The sequence below is a fragment of the Beta vulgaris genome, chromosome 7 (assembly GCF_026745355.1).
Source record: "Beta vulgaris subsp. vulgaris cultivar EL10 chromosome 7, EL10.2, whole genome shotgun sequence".
Classification (NCBI taxonomy): domain Eukaryota; kingdom Viridiplantae; phylum Streptophyta; class Magnoliopsida; order Caryophyllales; family Amaranthaceae; genus Beta; species Beta vulgaris.
Genome location: NC_079208.1, coordinates 18,681,216 through 18,704,817, shown reverse-complemented (window position 1 = coordinate 18,704,817; position 23,602 = coordinate 18,681,216). Strand labels below are relative to the sequence as shown.

Below are 23,602 nucleotides of genomic sequence, written 5' to 3'. Positions count from 1 at the left end.
TGTTCCCTTATATTATTATTTTAACTACTCTATGAGAATTGTGGGCCTTATTTGATAAGTTGAAATTTATGCCTTTGAAAGGTAAGTTGTTGTTGGCTAGGTTCAACAAATAAGAAGGATTGGAATAAAAAAGAAATTAATCTTGGGTTGTAAGTTGTATGATCACTTATTTAATCTTAAGATAAAAGAAATAAAGTTGTGGATGTTTCGATATCGTAAGTCATTATGGAATACAGAGTCGCGCCCGTATTTCGTCTTCCTAGGTGAAGGTTGGTTTTAGTTAAACAACTCGATCTAGTGACTATTTATTAAAGTAATTAAAAGGTTCTTAAAATTTAGTTCAGTAAAAGTTATCTGCAAGTTATGTTGTTATTTATTCTTTATTATTATATATTAGTATCATGTTAGGAATATTTATTTATTATGTAGTACTGAGCTTTGCTGATTACATGTTTTGTTTGTATGTGTTGATCATAACTTTGTCTTATTGATCATGTGATGACTCATTTTTCGTGAGCAGATTCTTTAGTGCATTGACATCTATGGGTGTGCAGATGATGCATCTTGGGCTTTCTAAAATAAAGAGCTTTTGTAGCATATTGATATATTTATTGTTTTAGTAGATACATTTACATTTAAGTTTGGTCTGAAGTTAAAGTTAACAATGTTGTTTAGTTTTAAATTACTTTGTTATTTATTATATTTTAATTCTAAAGTTTAATTATATGTATTCTAGTGCAAAATTCTGAATAAGCCGATACGTTATCACACAGACGATAATGCTTTGATGATTCTCTAAGTTTTATATTTGACAAGTATTTTTGAAAAATAGAGAATTATCGGGATATTTCACAAGGATTCCCAACATATGGGCATAGCACAGCTGCTAAACAAAAATCCCATGCAACATATCAAGGAGCGGTACTTTTGGTATAAGCACACTCAGCGGCCAGCGCTCCCAACTGAGGATCTCGCATGTTTACATGCTCTCAAATGGGCGCAAAGAAGATCTATTTCTCATCTCACTATCATAACGGATGTCTAAGTTTCTTTTTTGCAGGGTTCTAGCTCCAGAAATATTCATATATGCTGGACAATCAATGCTATCAAAGAGCTAGCGCCTAGCAGCTATATTCACATGGTACATTGTACGTAAGGAACACAGGAACTCAGTATCTGAAGCTCATCGGATGGCTAAACAATGCATTTCTAATTTCTCTTCCTTTTCTAGTATTTAGTTCTTGTTTCCGCATACATCAAAAGAAAAAATTAATGGGGTTATTCTTTTTTTCTAAAATTATAGCTAATGGGTTAGAAACATTGAATTGCTGCAAATGATATTCAATAAACTGATTATTACCTTTTTAAAATTACCTAATTAATTTAAAAAAGGCTTAAAGTCTGGAATATAGATACATTTCTATTCAACTTTCAATTCTCAACATAACGTAATGTCAAACCTACGCCATTGAGGCAGGCAAAGCAAAACAGAAAAATAAAAAAATAAAAATGAAATTGAAAGTTCTACTCAGCTAGCTACAGATTCCTGAATAATGGATGTGATAATTCATTCTAACTACCTGATATATGGATGTGAGAAGAGTTAATGTAGTTCCAGTTCATAATTCCAGCCAACAGTAAGTCTTTACAGTTTGAAAAAGCCCAACAGGATGTAGCATCTAGAAGAGCAAATTCAACCTACTGCCTCGAGATCAAGATCAGCATCTGTCTCTCCATCAATCAACCCTGGCTCAGTTTCTGCTTCAGTTTCAAGTTCCCCAGCTTCTTGTGCATCGGGGGATTCAGAACTTTGCTTTTGAAGCTCATCGGGTGTCGGGGTGCCAACTAGAGAATTCTCTCCAGTAATAGGTGTTGAATCCATATCCATTGCAGCTGCTGGGGCATCAAGATCGTTTCGGCCTCCTTCACCATCCATCTCACTCACTGAGGTTTCCCTCTAATAGTTTTGGAGATATACGAAATAGTTAAAAGAAATACAATGATCAGAAAAAAACATATACTGATACTTCAGAGAACATCCAGATATAAATCAAATCGGAGATGTCATATGCTGTTTGGAAAGATACTACGTATGCTGATATTAAGCCTGTAGGCGCATCAGTTCTAATTCCAAATTGTCCCACATTTGAAACAAACGTAAACATCTGTACTTCAATATGTGGTCATATGGTCAATAAATTGTTCCGTTGACAATTTAGGTACAAGGCATATGGACATTACACATTCCAACCAACATAGGAGAAACACTGAGCATCGGGGGATTCAGATTTTAAAGAAGGCAGGTTAAAATACCTGATTATCTTCAGATGGAGGTACAGAACCCTTGGTTTCATCCTTCTTTGCACGTTTAGCCTTGTCATTCGGCTTTCCCTGATATTTGGACTTTACTGTATGAGGCAGGAGTTCCAGGGGCACAACCCCTTCAATACCAAATTCAGTGAACTACGGATAGAAAAAAAAAAGTCATTTTCCATTTGCCAAGATGGTTTTACAACTCTAGATAATCATTATATATCATACCCTTGAAAAGCCTTCCAAGTCCTGTCGAGCAGAAAAACGGAGACCCTTCCAGCAATAAACCTGCACAGTCAAACGAACAAATCAGTACGACATTGATAATGAACCAGTCCTAGCAAACCTTATCACAAACTTTTTACCAAATAGATCCGTCAGTATGACATTGATAATAACCAGTCCTAGCAAACCTTCTCACAATCTTTTTACCATATAGACCCGTCCTATCCAAATATTTACCAATCATTCAACGCCTCATTAACATTAACGAATATACTCCTACATGGCTTTCACTAAAAGATCAATATGTTAAGAATTTCCCCAGCTGATTCAGATGATTAAGGACCGAAAAATAGAATTGGATTAATTCAATGGCACAATTACATAAGCTTTCAACAGGCATGAAACTCTCACAAGAGCTACTAGAAAGTCTTTAACATATTTTCCATGCATTTACTCTTCCTAATTCCACCTCTTTATAATACTGACTCTCTTTCCCTTACTAACTCTCTATCTTCCTTCCCAAGCTTCTTGAGAACTGAAACGCATTGTACTCCCTAGTGTATCCTTCCCCTCTATATTAATTTAGCACAATAATAGGCCCAAGTGAAGGTTTTCAATAATTTATTTCAAACGATTAACCACTTGACGTTTTTGGTGTTGATTTTTCTGGTTAAATAGAGGGGATATGAACTCATATTACTGAAAGTACTACCAGGGAAATCAGTGTAAGAAGTAAGCTAATATCAAAAGATGGTAACTTCCACACAAACTTAAAAAGAAAAAAGAAAAACAAAAGGATTTCACCAACTGGTCCACAACAGGAGTAATACTCAAACTCATCAATTTATTCAAAGGCAAATAGAACTTGAAGCAAGCTCCAACGTATAGAGAGGCTACATAACTTAGAAATGAACCCTAGGGTCGTCGTAATAAGTGCCGATGATTAGATTACAATATATCAAGAAAACTAAGGCATTAAATATTTGAATTTTGATGTATCTCTTCCCTTTTCTTCCTCGAGTATTTCTTCTTCAGATTAGAATCAATTTTTCCAGTTCACGAAAATATTTGAATTTTGACGTAAATTTAAAGAGACAGACTATACATATCCTGAAACAAACGGAAAGCAATAAAGTCCAATCAGATGGACTGTAGATTCAAATAACTTATGATCACTAAACTTATATGCATCATATCCCTGAGTTGGTGCAAACAAAAACATGCAGGTTCTATTCTCAACTATGATCATGACAAAGTAAGCGAATAATACCTTGTTGTTTTTGTGATGATATTCGGGTTCTATACCAGCAGATGGATCCATCTGTTGTCACCAAAACAAAATTCATCACATCTCAAGGGTTGAAAAGAGCTAAGAATTCATAAATGAAAGAAAATGACAAAAGGAAATTTCTTGAATAAAGAAATAATTATAAAGATGTAGAGGTTACATCTTCAGCCATTGGCTTCCAGTAATCTGTGACAGCAGGAGTCTGAACTCGCTCTGGATCAGAGAGAGCATTCTAGGAAAAGAAAGGGATGCAGATTAGTTATAGCATATAAGCAGATTATAAATAGCTAGAAAAAACAAAAAAGTAGCATTGTAAAACAGACTCTCTGTGAAATTATTGTAGGTCTATGCATAACAAACAGACCGGATTCTGATCAGCCCATTTCCACAGCTGAGAGAGTTCTTTGTTCCCTAATCTCCACCTTGGCCGACTGCAGGACAGAGAAAAATAACCATTGAGATTAGCATATGAACAAAAACCTAACAAAGAGTTGCCCAGCTCATCAGGTGCCAGGTCGAGACATTTATGCACTGAAACATAAAGAAGCTTTAATTGTTTCATTGGGACCACAAATTTGTTCTGAAAAAAGATAATCAAAATTAAAAGTAGTCTCAGATAAAGTTGGAAAGCGATAACACTTACTAATAGATTATCTGGAATGGATCATGTAAGTTTTACTTACCATGACTACATACATGTTTGTTAAGGGATAGATTAGCTATGTGAAAGCTTGTGCAAAAACCGCTTTTCTCATTCTTTTTTTTAGTTGTATCTCATTTCCAATCTGCCATTCTTTTCTACTCTCTTGATGGTGCAAGTCTCTGGAAATTGTTTCTCTTATGAGACAGGTTGACGATTCTTTAAATATTCTCTTTCTTAAGGTTCTCATAACCTTTTCATTTGTTTCACCAACAAAGCTGTTTTTTCTCACTCCGTCTTTTCTTACCCTTTATGCTATTATTTTAAAATTCTTTTTCTTGTTTTACTTTTACTAATTTCACTTTTCCCCTCTTCCTTGTTTATTCTTTTTAACTCCCCGCTCTTTTCTTGTTTCATTTGTCACGGTGACGATTTCCTATGACGATTCAAGTTAACCGACCTCAAATCATTTTGGGACTAAGGGCCAGTTCTCCTCGGCTTATTTTCAATTCAGCTGCAATCAGTTCAGATCAGTTGCAATCAGTTCAGTTCAGTTCAGTTCAACTCCAATTTCATTTCTATTAGTTATAATTTAATTCAATTCGATTCAGTTCAAGTTCAGTTGCAATCAGTTCAATTCAATTCTGTTTAGTTGTTTTATATCGAAGAGAACAAGCCCTAAGGCTTTGTTATCGATGAGACACGTTGACAAGAAAGAATGCGACACATTAGCTTAATTCGTTTCCCAATTTTAGAGATGAAGATAGGATAATCTAGACGCTCATAGATGCATTATCAATGCTTTCCTCTCCTAGTTCGTCAGAGGCCCTACAAAGAGGAGGATTGGCAGCCCACCAAGAATATGAGTCACATTTTACTCATTCTAAATTTATGAGAATATCTTCTACTGCAAGATGCACGATCATTTTCTCAACAAACTAATAATGGTACTGTAGAAAAAGCTCACATCATTAGTCAGCAATGATGTACTCTCATGGCCACAAAAACCACAAAAAAGAAAAACTTACATCAAACTCAAAGCAATCATATTTAAGCAAATGCTTCCTCTTTCCCTTGTCAAAGGAATAGTGTACATAATGTCTAGACACATACGGATAATCGATCAAAATATACCACTCTCCGATACGGCATTTTAAATTAATCAAACACAAGATAATTTCTTACCGCTTTTTTACACCATCTACCTTCTTCTCTACGGGTTGTTTTTCAAACGGTGGGCAACCATCACGCTTCCACCATACCTGGATGCAAAATATATATATGAATAAATTCTTTGTTCTGGAGATAGTTACATAGGAGACATGGAAATTCCGTTGTAACAAGAGTGCATTCAATTTGGGGAAGGAAATGGGAAGGGCAGTAAGTGAGGGAAACAGAAATTAAACCTCTGAACTCAAAGTCACTAAAGTAGGGAGCTTACCACTAACTCCTCCTTACTTGCATGAAGAACATCAGTTACACAAAGTAAATTATACTATAAGCTAAGTCAGGAGAGAACACAATATATGCTCACCCAATTTTTTTCACGTTCTAATATATGCTCAATACTGCTAAGAAACTCTTTTCCTTTGGGTGGTGTCACTTCAAGAAGCTTCTTTACACGCTCCTCAGAGGTCTTTATTTCTTCTTTCTACAATCAGCAGAAGAGTTATCATATATATCACATTAGTACTAGCATCTCAAAACTTTTTACAATGCAAAGATAACGTCAAACTGGCAAGTGGGAACCCCTAATATATATTTTAGTAAAGAAACTACACCTTCAAGGCTACAATTCTAAGAAATCTAATTTGAAGGTCCCTTGTAAATAAGAGTCAGAGTTGAATCTCATTCCTCACTGTGAACAGTCAACTTTTAATACTCACGTTACGACCTTTGAAAACTGAAATCCGAACCAAAAGCACAGGAGCTCGAACATCACAAGATTCAGTTCAAGTACATGCGTAAAAAACAACCCCTTCATGCACCAAGAAGATGTACTAGATAAGTTACTCCTTGGAATTGGGATCCTACTTTGTAGTTTGGATTAGTAACGAGGTCCACATGATCCAATTTATGATATGATCCAAATCGTTACTTTTAACGAAACATCTTAGCTGATATGTGAGGCCCAGACGGCATTTCCCAGCAACATAGTCAGCACCATAGTACCTTTTCTATAAAGCTTTGTGAGGCTTATATGTTAAAGTTCTTTGAAGGAAGGGGTTATGAATGATAGAGCTAGTCTCAAGAGCATATTGATTGCTAGATAGAATCCCCTCCTGCAGACATGTCGATGCAATGGAAGCTACCTATTTCTGCTTATAAGGGAAATCCCTAAAAGTGTTCATTGACATACTGAAGAACTTGGTGTTCTCACTTCACATATCAGTGTATGGCTCTGATACATAACTTACTGATGCCCTCAAATTTCTAGGAAGTCTATTAAAGCACAACGGGTTATCGTCTGAAACTATCTATGTTGTCTAGCTATAAAGAAAATCTTCAAGCATAACTGTTCTCCATGAGTACTTGGACTCTTGGAGAGTTATATTTAAGGTTTCTTGTACGTGTGGAGATGATATGAGGTCTTTTTTGTTTATTTAGATTTATAGTTTGAGTTTGTTAATATTTTTGTAGGTCAGGTGAATTGTTTTACGCTTCTAGCGCCCTGCATATGAAGAATTCCCCTTCCTACAAGATGGGGAAGGGTGAATATTGATGCTGTGAAGTGCCTCTTCCTTTGGTTAACAAAGATGTAATGGATTGAGCAGATTGAATGTCATTTTAATGAAAAAAACCTATGTTTAACTGCCAATATATATAATTATCTAAAATTGAATTTGGCTTTCACCTCTAACAGCACAGTAATCTAATCTTTACTAATTGTCTAATTCTGGGAATATTTGTCAATTTGCTGGGTATTTGTGAGCTAATTTCTGCCTCCATCCCATATTGTTTTCACAGTACGGATTTGTACGATTATGAATAGTAGAAAATAAGTCAGCTATTTGAACATAAGTCAGGTATTTGAACATAAGAGTAGAACAAATTGAAGAGAAAATGATGATAGAAGTAGAATTCAATATTTTAGAAGTTCATGGAGAGAGAGAGAGAGAGAGAGAGAGAGAGAGAGAAAAGGTAGAGTAATGTATACAAATTGAAGAGAAAATGATGATAGAAGTAGAATTTAATATTTTAGAAGCCAATAGCTAAAACAATCAGTTGATTCCTATAGCAATTTAGTGGTACATGTCAAATTAAGAGAAAGTTGGAGATTTTACAAGTGCAAAACCTTTTTATTTCATGTTTGAGTTCTCGTTTTAGCATGCTTTTGTATGGTTGGACCCAGCAGTATTAGTCTTGTTAGATTTTTCTAGAACACTATGCATACATCCATTTGGCTTTTGGGCAATGTAGGGCGATGTTTGCTTTTCTTTTTACCCCTAGCACCCTTTTGTATGTGGACAATCCATTACTTAAACCCGTGATGATATTATCCAATGCATTCCTTCCATAATCCATATATGGAAGGCACATGTTATAAGACGAGTACAGACATAGGTTACTCATTACTGTCGTGCAATACCAAGTTGGGAGTTCTTTAATGCTTTGACCTTCAGCATATTCAGTCCAAATAAGAGATTCCATGCACTCCTATGCTGAAAAAGAAGATTACAGAACACAATAGCTTCCCTCAATGATAAGCAAGGGGTAAAGCAAACAGAACTAGACCACATAATGGTATTTGTTTCAGTATAGGTTCGGTAGCAACATGGCAGCATGCACAATACAAGATATGTCACAACAATGAGATAGCAGTCCAGTTAATCATCATGGCAATGGCTAATATGGGCACACCTTTGATCTGAGAAGAGATTGCACGACTTAACTTGATGGTTTGACTGTTTGAGAGCTGATCTTTTCAAAAAGGCTCCTCATATCATCCAATTGAGAGTTTATTGATTTATTTGAATATAAAGTTGTTGAAGATCCCATAACATATAAACCATTTGAGAGTCAGGTGGCAGATAAAGTAAAATATCCCAACCTCGTTCCTAGATCTCCCCACTTTGGTTAAAGACTTTATGCCAGTTTCTTGGTGCTCAACATTTTAAAATCTCATTGCTATAATTGTTGCAATAGGCTGCTGGAAGTGGTTAGCTTCCCACTTGTTGCAATTCACACCAAGAAAGAGCTATATGAATCACAACATGGGAAATGAACAAGCTAGATGCTACATAAAGATAAACACGTATTCTCGACAGGCAAACTGAAAGTTGCAACAAGTGTCTAGTTAAAGATGCCTCACTCAAAATAATCCTCCACACAGCTTAGCTAATTTCAAAACTTGGTTTGTCTTTGTCCATCTCTTATATTGGGGATAACAATTCTATTAATAAACCTTCCCCCATCCCTTCATGTGCTAACTGTAACTGAATGCCACGCCCTAGTGAACCTCAGAGGAAGGAAATACCACCGAAAAGGATACAAGAGCACGAAAGTAGAACAAGCTTGAGGATAAGTCCGTTTCTCTTTCTACTGACCCTATACTGCTTTACGTTCGATCTCATATACTAATATAAACCCAACACCCATATTTATCTCTGAAAATATTCATACTCCAATCTACTATCATCATATGAGAGCAACATGAGCAGATGTCACTGCTTAGAGTCAAAGAAAAGAACGGAAAAGATGCTACAAAATCTAACAAATACTAACCATTGCTTCTGATGGCAGGTCCTTGTCAGTCTTTCCAGGGGCCTATGGAAAAGCATGAGAAAGAAAATTGTAAATAGTAGGGAAAGCATTCTTTTCTTGGTAAAAAAGATTTCCACAAAAAAGAGTGGTAAACTCAAGACATAAATAAAGGCATAAACGGATGAAGGTGAAATGCACTTGTTGTTATCGAAACTGACATTACAATAGAATTTTAATGCCAGTGTACTGAAACCCACATAGCATAATACAAGTTTGCTCTTTAGCTCATGCTTTTTAAACCAGGAAAAGAAAGAAAATCAAGATAACGCAAAGGATGCACAAACCTTACAAAATTACAAAACAGTACATGAAGCTTCCCACAATGTTCACGCTGTCCACAAAACATTTATGCATATATGGTTCTTGCCAAAAACAAAAGGCCTTAAAAGAAAAGTTTTTCACACCCACTGGAATTTCTTTCCACATTTGAAAGCCCTTATATCCTATTTTTCCCTGAAGACTCTAAAACGCCCTCCACATTCAAAGCTCATTCTTAAAAGATGACGAGGAAACTAAAGAGATGAAGAAGAAAGGGGTAAAAGGTCATAATCCCCAGATTTTTAAAGAAACATCGCATTGATATAGAGCGGGTGTTTTTGCAATTAATGTTTTGGGGGTAAAAAGAGAGTTTTGGAACACTTTTAGAGTTTTGGTAAAGAGAGTTTCAAGAGAGAGTTTTGGGTGAAACTCTCAAAATCAAAAAGCTCCTTTTTGGAGCTTTTTCTTTATATGATTAGGTAAGAGAATGTTTGAATGACTTTTTTGCCCATAATTATAATACTAACATATCAGTTAATATGTCCATAAATGTCCTTTTATAGAAAGGGTAATCAGCTTTTAGCAATCAACTAAGTTTTACCAAACATATTTATGTTAAAAGTTAGTCAAATCTACCGTCAAATCTACTAAACAAAAAGGTAAAACTCTAAACTCTAACTCTAACTCTAAAGTCTAAAATGTAACAGCTAAGCTCTAAACTCTATTTGCCAAACAGGCCAAAGTCAATAGAAACCACAATCAAATAAATAATAATGATCACAATAAGATAGAGTCCAAAAGGGAAAGTAAATAATAAGAGAAGCAATCAACGATGAAATGCCTCCTCCACATAAAGAAATGTTAAGAGAGAAGATACCTAAAGCAAGATTCTAGGAAGCTTAGTTTCAGACAGCAATATGTAATAAAAGCAATATAATGATCAACGATGTGCAGAAAGATAAGTATTTATACACTTTACACATGTTAGGAGGGGGGATAGAATGAAACTAGCAATAGACCAATCCTTCAGAAACAAATTAGCATTTACAAGCCCATGCCATTACCCAGTAGATGATCAGCTCTCAGACAAAATATGCGTAGAATTATGTAGAGTTCATATAAATTGTACAAGAAAATCAAGACTTCCCCTCTTCCCCTAATACCCATCACCTCTCACAAGAAGAGAAAAGGAAAACGAAAGAAGGAAAAGTCCCATCCAATTTCATAAGGTAAGACATAACTACACAGCTAAGGTAAGACATAACTACACAGCTAGTCCTTCTGCATGATAGTTTGAATGATCTTTATATGATATTGCATACACCTTGTTGAATGGCTTTGAAGCATAGCCTAGAGTAAGTACCTACTACCCACCTTCACATAGTCAAATAATATCAAGCATTGTACAAGAACATGACGCCGGAAACTAGGATCTTTCAGCTGCAGCAAAGAAACAGTATTAATCAGTGAGTCACAACAGGAGATGGAGAAAATATTAATTTATAACTCATGAGTAATTCAACAAGGCTGCAATCTTTATGAAATTAAGAAATTTCAATAAATCGTAGCACTTGGTAATGAAAATTACCTCCAGGCCCATCAATTTACTACTAGTAAGATATTTGATAGTGAATGCTGCCCCTTCTTCTTCAAGATTATTAGCATTTCCTTCTTCATCACTCAAGGGCTGAGCCTCAAAGGTATTTAGTACAACCTAATGAGGACAAGTCAAGAGATACAAAAATGACATTCCAGCATCAAAAAAATTCATGTAAGCAAGACACTAATTTGCTTGATCATAAAATAAAGAAGAATTGAATAAATATGTGCTACCGTTAAGCTTGATGTAAATCTGTGCCATTTGGTAGGATTAAGAGTCAGGGATGGAGGATTACAGAAGTACTCCTGAAAAGCAATTTGAAAATTTGTGCTTAGAACGATGAAGAAAAATATAAATAGAAGATGATCAAAATCATCATATACAGCGTAATGCCATGAAATTGTGAGCAGTTCTTTAGCTTGAAAGATTTTAGACAGTTCAGAAACTTGAAAAAGGCTGAACTTCAAATCCATCGCATTGCATCAGTTTTAAGTGGCAATTTTAGCTGAGATAAGCAAGTAGATTGGGTTGACACACCATTTTCAGCTTATCTATAAATCACTACTCACTAGTATCACATTCGGAAATAAACCACGGCCAAAGGTCCAATAAAAAATGTATAGGCTAGTAGTCACACAACTGACTAAATCTAACAAATGAAAGTGTGATGCAAAAGTGGCTTGATGGCAATTTATCTTCTTCAACATCTTCTGTACTGGCAATAGGGGTACAACAAGCAATGAAGGCACTTATTAGCTACCATAGAAATCATAAAAGAAGCCTCATGAGTAAGCTGCAGCATTTAACAGTAAAATTTAACTTCCTAAGGTTACATCTAACTAAAATGTTACCTCTACTTCTATATGTCCTACACTCCTACTATAACACTTCAAAGAAGAAACATGCCCTACATTTACGGCATATCAAACTCGAAGTCTTGGACTAGGGCTACTAGCCCATTACAATGAAGCAGAATATAAGTACTATAACTTCGGTTAACCAAGTTGTCCAAAGTTGTGTTCAAGTGTAAAACTATAACTACTAAGTTGTTCAGTAAACCTATAACATTATGAAAATAAGGAAGGACACCTTGAACCAACATGAATTTAGGGTAAAAATATATAATAGGAATGATAGAACATTATCGAGATGAATAAAAGAAAATCTGCCAGGCTTTTAATTCGAAGATGTTGACTATCAAGTACTAGAGATTTAGTGGAGGTAATACATGCCAACAGGGTAGCTACTTGGGTTAGTAGAGATGTTTGTATAGGATAACTTAAAAGTGTATTAGAACCTCTATGAAAGGACATGAGCACTTGATTTGTAAATTTTTCTGGTTGGAAAGACTGGTATATGGCATATATCTTGCAAACATGGGTTTAATGCTTCTAACCCTCCTTTTTGTACATGGTCGACACACCCTTGGTGTCCCTTTTATACAATTCTCTAATAAATGATACCAGGTTTATATAAAAAGGGTCAAGAGCTCTTTTTTTCTACAGAATCACCTTGTCAAGGCTAAGCTCACAAGATGATCTGAGGTAATATACCATGCTACATGATAATAATATATAAGATATCAGTTTTGTGGAAACAAAGGTACCAATACGACACTACAACTTCAATGGACAATTCAAACTGAGTAAAACTATGATACAGCACTTTTATAAGACAACTTTAGTGATGGCTACTTGCATCAAGTTCTGGAAAAGACAATATAGGGGAATGAACATCCAATGTACTAGGAAAACAAAAACATGGTTGATACAGAGGAGCACTTCAAAAGAACTTTCGTGTGACAAGAAGGTTTTAGTTATAAACCAGGGGAACACTGTGGCAGCTTCATCTTTATGGGACTATTGGCAAGGGTAGAAAATGCATAAGTTCATGGTGATGAAGATGAGGACACTTTATCAGATATGAAACCTTACCATATAGAAGAAAATCAATGATCAGAGAAAATGAAATAAATTTGAACGATCACCAACTGGGAGGAGCAATCGAGAGGGACTAAGATACCCAGCTAAGGAAATGCCGAAATGTGAAAGAATCATATACAGAGAGATCAACTAGGAGATGACCCTTGAGAAGACGCAAGAACTTTTGGAAATTAATTACATGTTTTATCCCTCCCATTTATTATAATAAACTCATAACTTCTTCGAAACCACTTTCTCCATGGAGTTCTTTGAGATAGATCCTCAGTAGTCTTGACTGCAAAGACGCAATGCTGGATAGTTGTGTACATTTTGACCTCCAGGGAAAACAAAACCAGCATATTGATGTCAAATTATTTGTTAACATTGACATATGGACTTTACAAGAATTAATTCAAACAGCAAGAAATTCACTCAGGAATAGAAAATAAACCTCTTACGGTCTTCCCAAAACACAAATAGAAACCACTTTAATCTTTTCAAAGCTCAACCTAGGAAGAAATCCTCAAAAAATACAATGAGGCTGATTAAAAATGCAGACAGTCAAAGATAACTCCTAAATTGAGAATTATCACCAAAAAGCATATCAAGCCTAGAAAATCTTATAGTTCAACTTGGCATTAATGCTATCCAATCAAACTTCCTCATAAAAAATGTAATAATCAGTGAAATGATGATTAAGAGGAGGGGATGATTTCGGATCAGTAAGGTGGCACCCAACTGAAATTCAACGTAGAAGCATTCAAGAGACTTGATTCTCTCCCAAAATGAAACAACTGAAATATGGAATAACAGCCAAGAATTCTCCCCATGATACTCTCCTTGATCTTCTCTATTAGTAGACAATGTGGTTCTCTTTTCCCTCTCTGTCCTCTAACTAACGATCAGCCTTTCTTAATATATTCTTCAAGACTTAAAATGCCATACATATTATCCCTTCCTTTAACCAGTTCATTATAGGCTCATGCTGGAATCCAATTCTTCATAGTCAGTTCTTATCTTCTAGACGTTTTCTTTTGTACAGGTTAGAGGGTTCAGGTTCATACTTCATAGTTATAGACTTGGTGACTTTAGCCACCAGCTTTATAGTATTCCATACAAATTATACTTGTCTCCATATTTTGCTGCCAGCTTTGATACAATGTTGAAGATACTAGTTCAACTAAAGGACCAAATAGGACCTGTATCAAGAAGAAACAAACTCTCACATGGTGGGCAAAGAATTTCTCAGCCAACAACTATAATACATTGCCACTTAAGAAAACTATAAATCATATTTTATTCACCTGTAAACTCCAGAATGTCTTGTAGAAGTTGAAATCGATAGAAATGCCTAAGAGAAATAAAGAAAAAAAAGCCATCAGCATTTGTGCACATATAAAAAGATCCAATGCTTTTCAGTGTGGCAATACCTTTAGGGGCTTCTTTCTCATACTTTGTTTCATTGGATGTATTAAAAACTCCCTTAATATTCACAGCTGTATACATCAGAAAGAGAGTTACACGAATCCACGATGTCAAGGGAAACATAACATACAACAAGCACAAACCTGATCGCTCAGACAGTGGGAAGAAATGTGCCAGAAACATAAGAATCCGTCCACAAAAAACCACATCATTTGCCTGCAATGATTTATCCTCCAATAGTTTAGCAATCACATTTAATTGTACGAAGTCACTTTTCATCCTTGATACAACAACCTACTTCAAACTTCATTCAGATCGACAGAAACATGTTAATTTAAGCTCCATTGCTCAGCAAAATAGAGTTTTATCACCAGGCAGCCTCCAAACAAGTTCGGAAGAAAGATCCTTTAATTGGTGCCTCTACAAAAATTCAAGCCTTCTTACAGTGGTAATGCAAATTCAATATCTAGGTACTTAAAGTTTATCAATTCCTCTACAAAAATTAATGAGAAAAAGCAGCTTGACTTTCAACAAACTCTAATCACAGTTGCAAGTGAAAGATGCTCAGTTCCTTCAAAAGCAATAAATATTATACTTCAGTTTCATTTTCGTAAGTAATGAAGATACATATTAGAAACACGACAGGGGGTTTTACTCAAGTACGAAATGATGGCTACTTATAAATAAACTCATGCTCTCGAGCTATCATGAAGAATTTGATCTACAAAATCAAGAAAAGGCAAGTATCATTCGGAACATAATACTTGACTCTAGCTATACAAAAATCCTAAACAATAAAGGAACTTGATACCTTCCGCATGGAAGTTCTATCCCCCAAAAACCTGTAGATATTCTTTACAAGTGCACCTCCAGATTGCTGACTGAACCACCTTCCACACTTCAATAAGATTTACAAACATCTTCCAGAGAAGAAGGCTACACCCAACTCATCCCAATAAAAGCCAACGATACGTGCCCACAATGAACCCAGAAATAAAAGGGTAAATGACAATTAACATGCCGCCTCCTAAGAAAAACAAGCTTTAGACGGACTTTTCGGCTTCCAAAAATCATTACAAGGGAACACCAGTGACAAATATATTCAAGGATATTGCAAAAACAGAAAAAGAGCCCCTCTTGTCAGGCCACCAAAACAACTTGTGATTCCCCTCCCAATCAACCTCCACAACAAAAAAATGTTCCAAAAGCCTCGAGAGCATATTTTCTTTCCAATCATTAGAAAGTCGAAAGACATTAACGTTCCAGCAGTTGTGCTTACCATTTCGAACTAAGACTTCTTAAAGTAACATCCTTAAGTGAAGCAAATCTGAAATGTAAATAATTTTGGAAATTCAGCTTTTCGAGGGTTTATCCCACCAAATGTTATGCCAAAACAGAACCCTTGATTTTCCAAGCATTCTCATTTCTCTATCTTGAAATTGACTCAAGGACTCCAATAATATGCAACCCTCCAACAATTGATTTGCATATGAACTATAAGGGCCAGCAGAAGAAGAGATCTTGCTGACCAGTGTATTTGAGCTTGATGATGTTCTTCTACAACGTCTTCATTCTGAAATCTGCAAAGCCAATTCTGCTTAAGAGCTTCATTCATCATACAAATGAGCCTAATCCCAAGACTTCATACCTCCTTGAGGTGACACACATATTCCCACTTCGCCCAATGATAACTCAAAAAGAATATTGTAAGCCCACAGGAAGTTCAAATCAATTCAATCTAGCTTAGAAGCCACAATGGCTGAGGTAGGGAACATAAATCGAGTGAATAAGCATTGCGGAACGGGTGCTTCTCATAAACGTTTAGTCTATGAACTCTTTGACAAAAGCTCTGATTCCAAGCTGCAAGTTTCTTTAACATTTCTCAGCGATAAGGTCCCAAACAGCAATGAACTTGAAAAGAGCACTTGGATAGAAACCCAAATAAATCAGCTAAAGACTCCAAGTTTGAATATCAGCAACTGAAACTATTACATTCTGTTGTGAATTGATCATTAGACCCTCAAGTTACTTCAAAACTAAAAGGAGCACATCTTACATAGCCGGAGTTATTTTCCTCATGTTTGCACAGTACCAGTGTGTCATCAGCAAAGAGATGAGAGATGTGGAGCTGTCGAGAAGCATTCTTTCAGTTGCATATGCCATCCAGAAATCCAGCCTCAATGGCTTCAGTCACCATTTACTCAAAGATGCCATCACAAGAGTGAAGCGAAATGGACAAAGGGATTGCCTTGGTGCAACTCACAAGAGCTAAAAGAAAACCTGCTGGCTGTCATAAACTAACACTAAAAAACAATTTGTGGATATAAAAAATGAACCCACTCCCTCCATTCGCAAAAAGTAAAAAAACCTCATATAATTGACTTATTGACATTAAAAAAAATCCCAAGAAACATGATCATAAGCATATTCAAAATCAGCATGCACAACAAAACCAATATATTTGGATTTAAGTACACCCATTTGCATGAGCACATCATCCAAAAAATTGGATATGCCAATTTATTAATGCCTCCTCGTTATTCAGTTGTTTTATTTGCTTTTTTACGGTCTCCTATGCACATTCTTGCCATCAGTATCTTCAATTACACCCTAAAGTAATTATAAAAAAGTTAGTTATACTTTGAAAAAGACGCGTCGAAACAAATTTTAAAAGATCCCACATAATAATGTTTTTAATATGTACTCCCTTCGTCCCTAAATATAGTTCCCCTTTCTATTGGGTAAAGTAATAAGGAGAAATCAAAAGTGGGACCTTAGTTGTGTTAAATCAGAATTAAAAATTGAAATTCGTACAATAATCATGAATCGTTTATTGAGGAGAGGGAATGTGGGCCGGTTTACAAAGTCATCTTGTTTATGGGGAACTGGGTAATATAATAAAAAGTGAAAGCTAAATAATATTTTAATTGGCAGACCCATACCATATAAGGAAATGGGAAATCCATTTGAGACTGACATAAATGGAAAAATGGAAACTCTATTTACGTACTGAGGGAGTAACAGTTAATAAAACAATAATATATAACAAAATTTGACCTTTGTAGCAAAAGAACTGGACCAACTAAAATGAGAGAAGTATTACTTATGTTCGTAAAGCACGCTCAGACGCGCGAGGCAAAGGAGCTCGCACTATGCACATGAGGCACATTCTGCGCAATATATCTTGTAGATTATTTTCACTTCATTTTTTGCATAAATCTTCTCTGTTTTTTGTCATGTTATACGATGGGGTTTTTTTAAGCAAAAGTGAAATGAGGAGAAAGAGACGAATCAAACAAAGAACAGGGAAAAATATAGAGGGGATGCGTCTAGCAATTGTCTGATTTGTCCCTCACAAAGCTGAAATGCAATTCATTGTCCTCACTGCATCTAGGTGTGCTTGAAGAGATGAGGCTAGAGCCTCATTGTGCTTGTGGTTAGACGCGCTTTCTAAAACTAAGATAGTCTCCTTAACATCATTCATATACACAAGATTTGCACTTATTTTTCTTTTCTTCCGGATTGCAGCGACACTATTGTATCATTATCTGACCAACTCCTATCATGTTCTCACCGTATTCCCTCAATATAGCTCACTAATGCATACAAAATTCATCATAGACACTTATGCCTGCCTTCCCTCTTTGATAAAACACGTCAATTGGAGGTTAGCATTACTCGACAACTTTAGATGCTTATAGTACAAACTGCAGAGCATAGAATCAGGCTACTGGAGACATAGACAACTCCAGACTTTGGACAGAATTCGCATTCCAAGCGCTTGTCTCATATGCCTGGCAAACTGATGAATTTAGGACAACATTATCCCTAAATCAACATCCAACTTGAAGCTGATGCTCAGAAACATGTTCTTGTGTGATAAAGCAATAGGTGCAGCGGCATGTATGCTAAAGTGTAATTTGCAAATCATTTATGGTAAACACAAACTATGATAGAAGGGTCTCCAGCAAACAGAAAAGCCACCACTGTCCCCTTCTAGATGGAACAAGCACACATCAAAACAAGCAAAAATGTAACAGAGACATGGAGAAGAATTGCAATTTGCTCAATTGGTGTTTCGTAATTCATTTTTGATGTTCGCTAATCTCATTCCGTGACGTACTCGGTAGTTCTCGTCTTATATTTATTTCTATAGGATCGAATCTAATCCAGGTTTTGTTACTGAAACAGAATTACAAGCTACTAGAGTTATGTGCAGTTACAATATGGTCGTATAATGCTCCTCTCCCTGCCCCTCACAAACATCCAAATAATCAAGGAAATGAAGTTATTTTGCATGTTTGAAAAAGCTAAGGTCAGAGACCGTTCATCAATCATACAACTTAGAAAACAGCCAGAGCCCTTTTTGCACCTCAACAATCACATACTACAAAGAGAAAGAAAGATCCAAAGACTTAAGAGTTGTGCAAACATTAAAACAATGTAGAACCACAAGGATCAGAGTTCAGAACCTTTGACAAACGACGAAGCAGTTGATTACATGTCCTCAGCATTACAAGTTTGCCACGAGCAAACAATTCTTGCTGATCAAGCAACCAAAAAATTTATCAAAACAAAATAAGCAGTGATGCAAGTATTATTACAATTTCAAAGAGAAGAAATAACCCACAACGTGAATCACAAATGTGAGTGCGTCTAAAATATTACCTTTCCAAGTATGTCTTGCTTGCTCTCGATGTAAGCAAAAATATCTTTGCAATTCTTCATGGTTGACATTTCTGTCAAATCTTCCAACAGTTGAAATATCATACCACCCTCCACATGTTCCTTCTCGCATAGATACAATACAATATCTATTTTGAAACGAATAAGAAACACAAAGTAAGTGATGAGAGCTAAATTAAGAAGCACTACTTGGGTGGCGGAGAAAACAAACCATTTAGTAAAAACAAAAACGTGATACTCACCCATACCTCCTTCTATACGTTCCCATTTGCTCTGCAGTAGTCTAAATTTATATGATCCTTTCCTTTAAAAATGGGCAAATTGTGCTTAAGTTGGTTTTTTTGCATCCTCTTGGAATACAAGCACCGATAAGCCATTTCCCGTGTCATTTAAATTCATAGATAACACTTTTCTAAAGCCTCATACACATTGCTCAGAGAAATTGAAGAGCATTAATACTTGATAAGCATTGTTTCTCCATAAGCATGATATCCAAAACCGAACTTTTATATTGACATGGGGAAAGTAATTCAATAAAGCTTCCAAGATTCCAGGATACAAATCACAAAATGCCAAATCAAATTTCTCATTTTCACTATGGACAAAATCACGCGGCACAATGCATTATTGTTGCAAATTTGCCAAAGATAACAAGTATTAAAAGCCAATGCCTGTCAACAATTAACAAATCTACAAGATTGTCGGCACATAATGATTATGCACAGGCCAGCCATAAACAGTCTTCCAACTAATTGAAACCCTAATCTCCAGGAAAAAGAGTGGACATACCCAGAAGGCGAGAAATTTGACCCTGTGAATCATCTCCATCAGCAATGGATTGGCCATAATGCATGATTGGCTCCCCAGACTGTACTGCACATGACTGCATCAGGACACAAGCATACAAGTCAAACTTCTGTAACACTTAAAAATGAATAAGAGTGAAATACAGCCTAAATATCATCTAGACACGTGTTTGTGTTCCTTTTGGAACAAGTAAATCCACTCTCGACCCATGGAAGATTTAAATACCAGCAGTTGACAAAGTAACAGGGGAAGAACCAAGAAGAAGAACGAATCATCTATATAGAGCTATAGACACTTAACGGAAAGTTTAGCTGCACATTCCATCTAAATGAAAAACTTATCTTTCAACTACTGTATGATTTATGGCCTAGTCAGCTTTGCAACTATTTAGAAAAGCGCTAATGTCAAATTGATTGACGAATAAAGAAAAAAAAAATATAGAATATGCGGTCATAAGAAGCATGTAATGAGCTAACAAAATTACAAATGAAAATCTGAATGCATTCATACCACTAACTCTTGGAGTAATGTCCGTAGAATGTTTTCTAACAGCTGATTCTCATCCAGGACTAATTTTGTTTGTCTCTGTAAAACACAATTTTAACTGAAATGAGCCAAACTTCATAGATATCATAAGAAGAAATGGCCAGTAATAGTTAGCAAAAAGCAGTTTAGCAAACACTGATAGGTTAGAAAGATAGCAGATTACCAATGTTTTGAGTCGGGTGTAAACATTGATAAATATGAATTAGAGCAAATTACTCGATGCAGAAATCGTTAATTAAAGAGAAATTACAACCACAATCCAAAAGTTACATTAGCAACTAAATGGTATATAGTTCAGAGGTTTGGGTCATTTCCATTTGGGTCAATGCGGTCTGTTCAATTTTTGGGTCAATTTCCGTTCAGTTCGAGTCCATTCGGGTTTCAATTTAATTCATTTCTTCGGTCATTCGGTTTGGTTCGGGTGTCAGGGTCAAAACTTCGGGCTATTTCAGCTCAGGCGAGAATTGGATTGAGTTCAGTTGGGTCAAAAATTCAGGTTATTTCAGCTCGGGTAAAAATTGGGTCAATATATGTCTGGTTTCGGCCTTTCGGGTCTGGATCGAGTCTATGTTTGGGTTGTCAGATTCAGGTTGACATTGCTAGAGCCTAGAAGGAGATCAATATCAAAATGACAAAATGTGACATCCTTAAACTTTGATGCTACCCCTTAACAATCTTGAATACTTCATCTGTCCAAGATTAGTTGCCACATTGTCCAAATTCCTCATAATTATGGACATGACAAGATTCTATAAAAATGCCATATACAGTAGTTGCTCCATTTAAATCCTAAAAAAACTCAAATGGACCAGGTGCACACTAACTTAGTGTGCACCGGATTGGTAAGATATTAACTTCATATAGTGTGTTCTACAGAGATATAGTGAACTTATATAAACTATAGTATATTATATTAACAGAAAACATAATGTAAAATTATATGCAATATAATAGAGGAATTAATTAAAATGTTTTAACATACAAGAAGATCTAATATATATAATGACACGTGTTATAACATATGGCATGATTTAGTTTTTGCATGATATAGTGAGTGTCTGAATGATATAGTGAGCTTCTGCTTGATATAGTGTGTGTTTGAATGATATAGTGAGTTTCTACATGATATAGTGTATCTGAATGATATAATGAGTTTCTATATAATATAGTGTGTGTCTAAATGATAATGTGAGTTTCTGTATGATATAGTGTGGGTCTGAATGATATAGTGGGTTTTCGCATGATATAGTGGATTGTTCCGTAATGATAAGTTGTTTTGACTGGTGCACACTAATGTTAACGTGAACCGGGTCCACACGAGTAAGATTGTTTCAATCCTCTCCCAATCACTTAATTTTGGGAAATTTAATCATAGGACATAAACTAATACTATACTCGGATATCTGTCGATTAATTCTTGACAACGGGCACCTTTTATGTAAATGCTGCATTAATATCGAAACTAATATTCTAAAGTAGCTTAATGGATAACATTATATCATTGCAGATTAAATAGAACATGAAGCAATTGGAATTAAGTTCAAAGTCACTAAGAATTAATTCATCAGAAAGGAAGCCAACCATCTATCAATATTTATAAGAAAAACAACCACAGTGATAATTATTCCATTATCAAGTACTCCCTCAGTTCTATAAAGAACTACCCACTTTCCATTTCGATACATTCTTAAGAGAACTACAGTAACCAAGTAGTTCTTCAAAGAACGAAGAGAATAATACAATTAAATATTTTGGGAAATTAGTCACCTGGGGTTTAATGGCCTCCTGAACAGTTTGAAGAGCAAACTTTTCGGGCGGCTCCGAATTTGACAAAGCTTTCCTAAAGATTTCCTGAGGAAAATCAAACCCAGAGAAATAAATTGTCAGTAATTAATATTGGAAACCATGGAAACCCAGAAGTTCAAAACGCAAAGTTATATAATCTTTTAGAACTTGAGTTATAATGGCTGGCTACAATTGAATGAAGCCGGAAAAACTCGAAATTTAAGCAAAAAAAGAAGAAGAGTTGCGTACCATAATTAAAGATAACGCCTTTTCACGTTTGCAAAATCAAAGATAGGCTTCAAATTCAGAAAGCTAAAATTATAAAAAATTGCTGAAAGAAGGCTTTTTCAAGTCTAGAATTTGGAAGATGAGAACTCTCGAAGACAGGGAAGGATCTTGGTATTGAAATTTGCGGAAAAAGAAATTGAAGCTTTGCATTCACCTTTGAGGGCAGCAAGTAAGTTGAGGGCATTCAAGTCCAGAAGACCGTTTTGCTAAGCTCTTAGTTTGGTTAATGAAATCTCTGTTCGATATGGGAAGAGGGGTAAGACACCAAAATATTAGAAATCTCATTTTACCCTCATAACATCTCTATTATAACTATTTCCTTTAATGAAAAAATAAAAAAGAAAACTACCTAATTAATTTAAAAAATAAAAAATATTACAAAAAGAAAACCATCAAGAATTCAAATATTCCTAATTTATTAGAAATAAGTAATAATTAATTTAATTTTTTTCATCTCCTAAAAAAATAATTTTGTACGTATGTTCGCACGCATCGCGTGCATATAAAAACTAGTTGGCTGAACTGAAACAATTGAAATTTGAACGGAATTAAATTGAATTTGGAGTAATTGTAACTTAAATTAATTGAAAAAATGATAAATTGAAATTGAAATAAAGTGTAAATAAAAAATTAAAATTGAACTGCAACTAAACTCAAACAAACTGTAACTAAAAATAACTGTGAAAAACTGAAAAGTTGATCGATCAATTGAATTAAACTGAACTGAATTAACTCAAATAAGTACATGCACCCAAGTGCATGTAGAGCATGGTGCACCTTTTCTAAACTACGTCGCTTTATCATTTTTCGAGTTTTTAATTTTAAAAATTTATTGTTATTTGCTTCCTTAAATTTTGCAAATTTAAATTTAACAGGTATATGTTCTTTTATCTTCAGTGTAGATGTTCATTTCCTATATATTCTTTTCATTATAACCTTTATTCCTTTATAAATATAAATTTACACGTTCTTTAATTTTAAATCGTGTGTTTTTTTTTAGAGTAGAAAAGTTGTTGAAAAAAGCTCGTAAGTACATGTAACCGAATTGACTGAAT

General features: G+C 35.2%; 1 protein-coding gene across 1 annotated transcript; it reads right to left on the bottom strand.

Annotated features, from left to right (window-relative positions):
- Window positions 1-1,335: 1,335 nt before the first annotated feature.
- LOC104898822 (THO complex subunit 1) lies at window positions 1,336-22,746 on the bottom strand. Its single transcript, XM_010685927.4, has 21 exons — window positions 22,509-22,746; window positions 22,242-22,325; window positions 20,439-20,513; window positions 19,911-20,004; window positions 19,104-19,249; window positions 18,908-18,979; window positions 14,579-14,651; window positions 14,441-14,506; window positions 14,315-14,361; window positions 11,322-11,393; window positions 11,077-11,202; window positions 10,863-10,928; window positions 9,192-9,233; window positions 6,001-6,117; window positions 5,652-5,728; window positions 4,191-4,257; window positions 3,987-4,058; window positions 3,809-3,859; window positions 2,542-2,601; window positions 2,314-2,463; window positions 1,336-1,957 (listed from the first exon to the last, which is right to left on the bottom strand). Exons 1-21 carry the CDS (start codon window positions 22,509-22,511, stop codon window positions 1,694-1,696), a joined length of 1,824 nt encoding a protein of 607 aa, XP_010684229.1. The 5' UTR covers window positions 22,512-22,746; the 3' UTR covers window positions 1,336-1,693.
- Window positions 22,747-23,602: the final 856 nt, after the last annotated feature.